Source organism: Nannospalax galili, unplaced genomic scaffold, assembly GCF_000622305.1.
Source record: "Nannospalax galili isolate Female #2095 unplaced genomic scaffold, S.galili_v1.0 scaffold61, whole genome shotgun sequence".
Classification (NCBI taxonomy): Eukaryota; Metazoa; Chordata; class Mammalia; order Rodentia; family Spalacidae; genus Nannospalax; species Nannospalax galili.
In genome coordinates, this window is record NW_008345335.1 from 1,034,280 (window position 1) to 1,044,842 (window position 10,563).

The 10,563-nt window shown below is 46.4% G+C and overlaps 1 protein-coding gene across 1 annotated transcript in view; it reads left to right on the forward strand.

Annotated features, from left to right (window-relative positions):
- The window catches only part of Tacr1 (tachykinin receptor 1), a 175,987-nt gene extending 165,711 nt beyond the window's left edge, over positions 1–10,276 (forward strand). Inside the window, exons 3-5 of the mRNA XM_008841586.2 lie at positions 3,595–3,745; positions 5,316–5,512; positions 7,247–10,276. Of these exons, the coding sequence (XP_008839808.1) occupies positions 3,595–3,745; positions 5,316–5,512; positions 7,247–7,538 (640 nt within the window). The 3' untranslated portion in view covers positions 7,539–10,276. The remainder of the gene's footprint in view (positions 1–3,594; positions 3,746–5,315; positions 5,513–7,246) is intronic.
- The last annotated feature ends 287 nt before the right edge of the window (positions 10,277–10,563 follow it).

Below are 10,563 nucleotides of genomic sequence, written 5' to 3' on the forward strand. Positions count from 1 at the left end.
TATAGAACACCAGACAGGCAGGACCAGAAAAGAAACTCTCCACAGCACATCATAGTAAAAACACTACACGTACAAAACAAAGAGACAATACTGAGAGCTGCAAAAGAGACACAACAAGTCACATATAAAGGAAAACCCATTAGGATTACAGCTGACTTTTCGGTGCAAACTATGAAAGCCAGAAGAGCCTGGACCAAAGTATTCCCAGTTCTAAATGGCCACAGATGCCAACCCAGATTACTTTACCCACCCAAAATGTCTATTATAGTTGAAGGGGAAAGAAAAATCTTCCATGACATAAACAGGCTGAAAGAATTCATGTCCACAAAACCAGCCCTTCAGGGAGTTCTGGAAGCAATAGAAAGAGCTGAAGAAAGGAGCTACTATACACAAGGGGTTATAGAAAGAAATTCAATGAAGATGTAAATGTGGAAATGCACATGAAGAATGTGAACAGAAATAAGAATGACAGGATTCAATATACATCTTTCATTAATAGCTTTAAATATTAATGGACTGAACTCCCCAGTCAAAAGATACAGACTAGTTGACTGGATTAAGAAACACAACCCATCTTTTTGTTGTCTGCAAGGAACTTTCATGTAGTTTTAAATCATCTGCTATACTGGGAAGACTGACAAGGAAGCATAATACAGATTTAGGGGCTCCATACCTTGGGGTCTCCCTATGTATCACATCCTCTACCCAGATCCAAGGTAAGAAACTTGATTTACCACTGGGAACTCTGTAACTGCTATGTTAGATGGGTTCTCTAGAGGAATATGGGGGATGGGGGTAATTAGATTGGTTTACTATGATTGGGGCTGAATAGTCCAACAACCATCTGCTCTGGAGAGGAAGAAAACCAGGTTCCTAATTCAGAGAACAGGATGCCACAGCAGCACCCATCCAATTCAGAAAGCCTGGACATTCCCTGGAATGTCGCTAGTATTGAATCCACATTGGAAGGCCTACGAAGCTGCAGTCTGATGTCAGCAGATGATCATCTTAGAGATAGACACGCTTGGAAAGTAGCCAAAGCAGAACACCTAATTCATATGGGTTTATTTGAGGCCAGTGTAGAGTTCAAGTGGTGAAACCCCAACTTAGCAAATCTAATTTCAAACTTGACACTCACTTCTAAAATTACCACAGTAAAAAGGAACCGGTATTCATTGCAAACGGCTGAGCTATGATCCAATGTTCTTTCCAAAATGTTTGCATTTTGCAGTTGTAATTACATGGATATCTGCTTCCAGTCATTTTAGATGTGTGTGTGTGTGTGTGTGTGCGTGTGTGTGTGTGTATACACACACCTGTATATATGAATCAGCACAGTTTTCAAAGTAACAGCAGCAAATATATATGACATGGTTCAGCAGTGAAGGGCACTTGCTACTGTTGCAGAGGACCCTGGTTCAATTCCCAGCATCCATTCCTGCTGTCAGGAGGAATCCTTGTTATCTAGGAATTAGCAAGACCCGAGAGGAGCAGTGCCCTTCTGATTAGCAAGGTCCCAGAAACTAAAGCATAAGTTATAGATGCAAAAAAAAAATAAAAAATGAGTTTAATGCATACTTTAATGAAGTCATTCAATTGCAGAGAGCTATGGGGTCCCAATAGGGACTCAGCAGTCTTACAGATTCAAGACTGAAATAGAAGTTCTCCATCTAGCCATCTTTCTCAGTAACTCAGGAAATTTTCTAGACTGTACTCTCCTGCTCCCACACCTAGGTCAACTGAACACCTTCAATCACAAAGAATTTTTTAAAAACTATCTCAGGGACTCTTTCACACATTCAAAGCCGAGAACCACGGACCCAGGGAATTTGCTACAAATGAAAATTTTCTGTGCTAGGGAGATGGCTCAGTGGTAAAGTTCTCTTCAAGCAGAGGACCTGAATTTGGATCCCCAGAACTCATGCAAACACCTGGCACAGTGGTTCAAGCCTGTAATCTCAACATTGGGAAGCAGAAACAGGAGGATCCCTGGGGTTTTCTGTCCAGTCTCGACAATCAGTGAGCTCCAGGTTGAGTGGAAAACTCTGTCTCAAAACTAAGGTGGAGAGTGATAGAAGAAAATAGCCAATGTCAACCTCTGGCCTCCACATACACATGTATAGACACACATACACTCACACACATGCATCCACATACACACATGTATGTACCACACAGAGATGGGTAACATAAATAAATGCTGATTTTCATGGCCCTCTGCAATTGCTGAAATCTGGAGGATTCTTGAGGCCAACTGCAAGACCACACTAGTCCAGGGAAATAAGCATCTATTGGGCCCCAGCATCTTCCCACACTTTTCTCACCTGGTGATCCCAATCAGAACTCCAAGGCAATGACCTGGCAGAGCACATTCATAGTGTTTGGTCCACACGAGATCCAGCTGTTCTAGGCAGGAGTTGTGGGAGACTCTTGGAGCATACTCTGGTAACCCTATCGTGTCTCACTGATTTGCTTGCAAGTACTGTCAGCTCACTAACCTGAAAGAGGACAAGGTATTAAGGTCAAGTAGGGCACACAACACACAGTCACTGCTGTGGTGGCGGGAGAACTCTGCCGCGGCTGCAGGAGAAGGTGACAACCCAGGGGCCTTTTGAGAGCCCATCAAGCCAGGAGTAGCCTGTTGAGTCAAGAGCAGCTGGCACAGAAGAGAGGCAGTGCTGCGCTGCTTCGCCCATTCTATGGCTCGTGACTTAAGAACTCTTCGAGTATTTTCAAATTGCCAATTTTCATATTCAGAGAGGGCTGGAGATGTGGCAGAGCTGAGAGGCTTTATGAAGAAATGACTGAAAGCAAGTTGAGTACTGATAGAGGAGAACTGGAGTGCCTATGGGGGTTTTCCCTACTGAAAAGTGAGAATTAGCACAGACTGCAAGAGAGTGGAAGGAAACAAGTCTGCGAGTGGCTCTTCCCCAATGATGAGAAGTTGATTCTGGCTAGATAGGCATGGTGGTGCACACCTATAACCCTAATCCCAGCACTCAGGAGGCAGGAGGATCAGAGCCTCAAGGCCATCCTCCTTTCTCCACTACTGCTGTGGTTTCAATGTGAAATGTGCCCCACAGGCTCGTGTTTCACTACCTAGTACCCCAGCTGCTGGTGCTGTTTTGGAGGGTTGTGGAATCTTAAGACACAGAGCCTTGCTGGAGGAAGGGGATCACCAGAGCAGGCCAGTTTTATAGCCCAACCCCATTTCCTCTCATGCCTCTGTTTGCTAACCAAGGCAACAGTGTGGCCAGCTGCCCAATGCTCTGCAGCCCTGCCTTCGGGCCATGACAGACTATGTTCCCTAAAACCGTAAGCTAAAATAAATCCTTCCTCTGCTTAGTTGCTTGTTGTTAGGTATTTGGTCACAGAAACAAGAAAAGTAACAAATATGTAAAAAGTCCACAAAAAGAATATAAATTAACTTGACTTGCTTTCTCTGGTTTATCACCCATTCACCCCACACAGGTGGCATACCTCCCCACAGTGTGCATTATCACCTGCCACATGCTGGTGAAGGCTGAGAAAAGTGGCCACGGCTGAAACCACCTTTTATTCCTAGCACTGACCCCTCTATCTCCCTCATACCAGGTACCACATCTGCGTGACCATACTGATCTACTTCCTCCCCCTGCTGGTAATCGGCTATGCCTACACTGTGGTGGGAATCACTTTGTGGGCCAGCGAGATCCCTGGGGACTCCTCGGACCGTTACCACGAGCAAGTCTCTGCCAAACGCAAGGTGAGCAAAGGGCAGGCAGGCCTAGGTTGCCCAGGCACTAGTAGCAGGCTGGCAAGCAGGACAGAGGGCCTGCAGGTTCCAGAGACGGTGGGGGCAAAATACCCCAGGGCCTCAGAAACAAAAGAGGGGCTGGGCCTTTGTTCACACTCACATATACACATATATGACACACTCATATACACACACATATATATAGTCATACGTATGTACAAACTCTGATATATGCAATCATGAACATACACGAAAACACTCATATCCATGTACACATACACATACACACTCATGCACATATACACAAATACATTCATCTATATACACACATTGATACATGTATACACATATATTCATACACATATAGACACATATACACACATCTGTGACACATACATACATACATTCATATGTGTGCACATATACACACTCATAAATATACACACATACAATTTATACTCATACACACATTCATACACACGCACACACGCAAACACTCCCGCATACATGCATGCACATACATACTCATACACAATCACACATCCATACACCCACATACATACTTATACTCAAACACTCATACACATTTATACATATATGCTCACTCACACACGTACACATACAAACATTTATACATTCTCACACTCATTTACATGCATGAGAATCTTAGTCCACTTGAACTGTTATAATAAAGCACCTTTGCCTAGGAATTTATAAACAAGAGAAATTTACTCTCCCTAGTTCCAGAGGCCTGGGAATCCAAGATCAGGGCAGATCCACCATCTGGTGAGGCTACTTACTCACACGGTGGGAGTGCGGCCAGGGAGCTCCCAGGCCTCCTTTATAAGAACTTTGATCCATAAGGCTTTACACTTGATATCTAATTGTTTCCCAAAGGCCCTATGTCCTAACCATCACACTAGGGTTAGGATTCCTCACATAATGGGGTGTGGGGTGATACAAACCTCAGACCACAACTCCCAGTCTCCCATGACCTTACAGGGAGACCCTGTCTCGAAAAGACCAAAAAAAAAAAAATCCTCTTTCAGCACTGGATATGCCCCTGTAGCAACATTCCAAACTGCTCCCCTCTCCTTCCATCTCCTCCAGTCTCCAGACCAGGCACCTGCCCCAGCTCTCTCCCCAGGGCCTTCTGCTCCTCTCCAGGGCCTTCTTTCCTGAGCTCCCTTCACCTCTGCTCACCAGCTGTCTCCTTTGGTTTCTTCAGTCACTGAAGAGCAGAGTCACACAGCACAGTGGTCACCAAATGTGACAACATGTCAGATCCTCTGAAGGGGTTCCCAGTCCATTATGATTCCGGACACCTGGTTTGGGTCCAGGAATCCATAACTCTCACAAGTCCTCTGAGGATGGCAATGATGCCAGTCGTGGGCCACTCTGAGAACTGTAACCAAAGTCCTTAAGCTCCTATGCCAAAGGTCTTTCCACCTCCTTGGAAGGTGATATTATAAACACCTCCCTCCCTGCCCACATTATACAGTGAGGGGTGGGAAGAGAGAGAAAGCCCCCCTCCACAGGAGGATGTGCTGATGGGTCACCTACCTTGCCCTCTCCACAGGTGGTCAAAATGATGATTGTGGTGGTGTGCACCTTCGCCATCTGCTGGCTGCCCTTCCACATCTTTTTCCTCCTACCCTACATCAAGCCAGATCTCTACGTGAAGAAGTTCATCCAACAGGTCTACTTGGCCATCATGTGGCTGGCCATGAGCTCCACTATGTACAATCCCATCATCTACTGCTGCCTCAATGACAGGTGAGGACCACACACCCACACACCCATGCCACAAGCCACAACACCTAATGGGGTGTGAGACAAGAGGGAGCAGTGTAGACTGCAGCAAGCGAACTGCACACCACACTACCATGTTGATCAGGGCAAGAGTGTGAACCCAGGATGGGCTGATTTTCTTTTCTTTTCAAAAGGAACCAGAAGTTTTTATTTTTGTGTGTAATCTGATTTTTTTCCTTTTTTGTGTAAGCATGTGTGGTGTGTACAAACTTGTATGTGTTTGGGAGGTGCTGATGTATGCAGTTAGACACCAAGGGAGGACATCAGGTGTCCTGCTCTTATCATTCTCCACCTTATTACCTTATGACAGGGTCTCACTGAACCTAGAGCTAGGCTAACAGCCAGTAAGCCCCAACCATCCTCCTGTCTCCAGGCCCCCCAACCCCCTGCCAACTGTACCTGTACTGGGGTTACAGGTACCTGTACAACCAACCACACCTGCTTTTTATGTGGGTTCTGGGATTTTAACCCAGGCCCTCATGTTTGTGCAGCAAGCGCTCTTACCTGCTGATCAATCTCCCCAACACCTGATCTGACTTTTAAAAGCTGGAGACTACATTGGTGGAGGTGAAGGTGTGGAATTAAAAAGCTTTGTGACTGATGCACGTAGACAGGCCTGCATACTGGATCCTCTTCCCGTGCCACTGCGTCATCAGGGCAGCTTCCTCGGGCTCAACCTGCATTTCCAGTAGCACAGGGAAAGCAGACGTGGGTAAGGGCATCCTAGGGCCCAGTTCCTGTCCTTACCTGGTCAGACAGGCTAAGCCCTTCCCCAACAGAAGTCGGCCTCAGACAAGTCAGAGAAGGGAGATTCCTGGGGACTGGCTGCAGCAATAAGGAAGTCCTTGTGGCAGGCAGACAGCAGGAGGGGACTGGGACACTGCAGCAAAACTATCACCCAGAGGCGCACCCAACTTCTCTGTGGGGAAGGAGGCCAAGGTGAAGGGGAGACACAAAATGCCTGTTGCTTCTTTTCTGTCACCCCTCACCAGCTGGAAAGACCCTGAGACACTTCAGGTATGGGAAAGATACCCACTTGAACTTGCTCCAGTGGTCTCTAGTAATCTCATTTCTTTTCTGTCACCCCTCACCAGCTGGAAAGACCCTGAGACACTTCAGTACTGTATGTATGGGAAAGATACCCACTTGAACTTGCTCCAGTGGTCTCTAGTAATCTCACAGTTCCATCCTCCCAAGGGCTTAATGACCTGTCTCACATGTTTTAGGTTAAATATCCCAGCACATGTGTGAGTGAAAATGACTCTCCCTGTTTAACAAGTAGGACAACAGAGGCACCCTGCTAAAACATGACTGGCCGCCAAAGGTTTAATCTTGATGTCTCCCTTACTGGCTGCTACCTCAGTAGACACTCACAGTAAACACCTGCAGTGAGAGCTGGTTTTGGTTGATGTGGAATTGATCAGGTCTTCTAATTCCCACACATGAAGAAGCAACCTGATTCTGGGATGCCCTAGAGCCCTCGAGAAACACTCATGCATATCATGAAGCTGGGTTCTAGGCCAAGATTTCACCTTGACAACTGACCTTGAGGGGTTTTGTTTTGTTTTGTTTTGTTGTTTTTGTTTTGACCTCAGCATTGCCAGATGTAAATGAATTTTCGTAGGTTGGTGTTGAGGAGGGAGACTACTGGGGACAAGCAGTCCCCCGGGCTCACCTCTGCATCTGATTTCTCTCCAGGTTCCGTCTGGGCTTCAAGCATGCCTTCCGTTGCTGCCCCTTCATCAGCGCTGGTGACTATGAGGGGCTTGAAATGAAATCCACCCGGTACCTCCAGACGCAGGGTAGCGTGTACAAGGTCAGCCGCCTGGAGACCACTGTCTCCACAGTGGTAGGAGCCCATGAGGAGGAGCTGGAAGAAGGCCCCAAGGCCATACCCTTATCCCTGGACCTGACCTCCAATGGCTCTTCTCGAAGCAACTCGAAGACCATGACAGAGAGCTTCAGCTTCCACTCTAACACGCTGGCCTAGGCAGTGCTGCGCCTTTTGCAGGTGTGGCTATCAATACTTTTGTCCCAATTCCTTCATGTGTGGCTATATGTTTGATCTGTAATCCATCTGAAATACCCTAACACTGAAGCTTTTGGAAGCGGTTAGGATGGTTTAGGGAGAACATTCCATGCTAAATTCAGTCTGGATTCTTTCCTGTCTTTGCCACCTCTCCCCTGTGCTGTGTGACCCAAGGCACAACAGTGAGCTTCCTTAAATTGAGATGGCCAGACTCAGTTTCCCCTGCAGCTCATTCCACAGTTCCTGAAATGACTTCAACTGCATGCTGGGGCTCATTTCAGAAGGTATTCGCAGAGCAGTAAGGGACCCAGCAGACCTGGGTGCTGCAGCCTCTGTCTTTGTTCAATAAAGTCATTCTCCACCATGCTTAGACCAGCTCACACTGCTCCAGCCTTCACAGTGTGAGCAAAAGAAGGTGCCACATAAAATCCCAGTGGAAGCTCTATCCCTACCTTTAAGCACACATGAAAAGAACACACATCCGCCTCTTTGTAACATCTCAGTATTGCAGTTCATTTAAACATCATGAGACTGACAGCCTCTGAGTCTTCTGTAATGTCCCCAGGAACCATCCTGAGCAACCAACGCTGGTGGAAGCTGTCTACTGAGACCAGCTGATATGTATCCTCCCGACCAAGAATCGGAAGATCTGTACCGAGAGTAACCTACCTGAGCCTCTCTCCTTGTAAGGCAATAGGGCTGAACTAAATATTCTTAATGTCTCTTTGAATCTTAGTGTTCCTTGCTTCCAGAACTGTGCAAGTTTTGCTTGTCTCTCACACACAAAAAAAGCAGTCTAAAAAAATAACAAAAGCGGTGATACCCAGCTCCTAAACAGACGTGTAAATGTTCTCCTATTAACCCTAAAACCTTAGCACTTTCCTTCTCCCAGAAGGTTCTGGTATTTGACAGAGCAGAGGACTTAATGGGAAATCATGAATCTCTCCAGCAGACTGTAGCAGGCTGAATTCCACCTCTGAGAACAGCATCAGGAAAGACATGCTCATGGGCTTCCTGCTCCAGCTGTTCAGAATATTCCAAGGACCCTAGTCCAGATTCCTAACTTTTGGCTAGCATATAGCATGAAGAAGCTGCAGCCAAACTTCTGGAAAGGAGCAACTTGCATCTTCTCTCCAGACTCTAAATCTCCCCCTCCTTCCCCCCTCTTTTGCTGGTCTCCTGTCTGCAAGGAGTAGAATGATCTACAAATCCTAAAAAAGCAGTCAGTTGGCCAAGAACCAAGAACTGAATGCTTTGTGTCCTGATATAGCTTCAGGGTCTCCAGAAGGTGAGTGTACTATTTCTGCCTCCCAGATGTGTGCTTTGCCCAGATGTGGCTGGAAGCCAAATCTTCCTCTGACATCCTTGACTGTCCTTATGGTTTGGGTAACTAGATGCACATGAGCTCCAGTCATCTATCAGGGAGAACAGTGCCACCCATGGCATGGGGTTTACAGCCTCTGCCAACCTTGTTGACTCTAACCCCACAAAGGTATTACCACTCCTGGAGGAGTTGTATAGCAAGAGTATAAGCCAGAAAAACCTGAGAAAGCAACATGGAAAATATTCAGTAAACTCAGTAAATCCCCCATCAGTGGAAATCTGTGAGTGAAAAACACATGTAGCAACAACAAAAGTCAGCACCCGAGTCACTGGTCATGCTTCCAGTTGGGAACCTTGCCAAGCACAGCTATAAAGTGACATGATTATTAAAAGTATCCAAGAAGAAAGCACTGGGGACATCCCATTCACAGAAGAGAAGATTATGCAGAAAGGATTTCTTGAGCACCTGCTTTGGACTTAATGCTGAGCTGGGGACACACAGCCGCTTCCACCCAGAGGAGCGTCATGCCTCCCATTCCTAACGCACCAGCCCAGGTGAAGCAAGAACCGATCAGGCAAGGAGGCACTGACAAGCAGCAGATTCTTCCCAGGGCTTTAAAAAAAGGTGCTTTTGACAGGAAGAAATCAAGCCAAAGGCTGGGGCCTTCAGAAAGCCTCTGCAGTGATAGTCCTCCAAAGGAAACCACCAGTCAGCCTAAAGGACTTAGATGAGCAGTGTCAACCCATGTATCAACCCATGTATAATATTAGAGACTATGAAATGGTCCTGGGCAGCTTGGATATGGCAAAGCATCCCTCAGGGGGACTAGCAAGCCTCCTATCACTCCTTTCTCCAAAGTCCATTTGACTTATAGAAATGCCATCAACTCCTGTGTGTGAGGAACACTGTGATTTGTGTTGTGCATGGGTCTCATTCGTATTGAAATGTGTCACCCCATGTTTATCTCCTAAGTGTATTACCTTGATATACCATCCAGTAGTGATAGACTGGGACACGTCCTGGGGCCATCCTTGTTACATTACCTCCAAACTGTGGGATCCAGTTCCATTGGTGTGCACTGCATTGCACCAATCTCCTCCTACCATCATTCCTCCTTGGGGTAGAGCCCCAAGTGTATCACATACTCAATGTACTTGAGGGGTGAGGAGTGGACCTTTATAGGAGGAATTAAAGAGCAAGGTCTTTATCTTCCTTAACCCCTCATCAGAATGCTAAGACAAAGGACTCCATGGAATCCTAGGAAAGGAGGACTCAGGAGCTGGCCTCGTTGGGTTGATTTTAGGGGAGAAATGTCAATGAAGAAGGGTCACTTCTGAGTCTTGTTTCAACCTGGGATTCTGGAAAGAATCTCTATACAGAAATAAAGTGTGGTTTTGAATGTCTTATGCCTTTGTCTCTTCTCTAGGGAATAGGAACACCATTGGGGGGCTGAGTGGGATGGTGTTGGCAAACCTTACAACATACACAGCCAGAAGGGTGGAACCCAGTATCTAGTAAAGTCTATGATGATGTGGATCAGATGGGTGGGCAAGATCTGGGAAGTGTTTCTAGGCTGAAAAGCTGAGGTGGGATTGTATAACACATCAACAATGTCACCTGTGAATACAGTAGTTTCAGTTCACACTGTCCAAGAAGCAGACA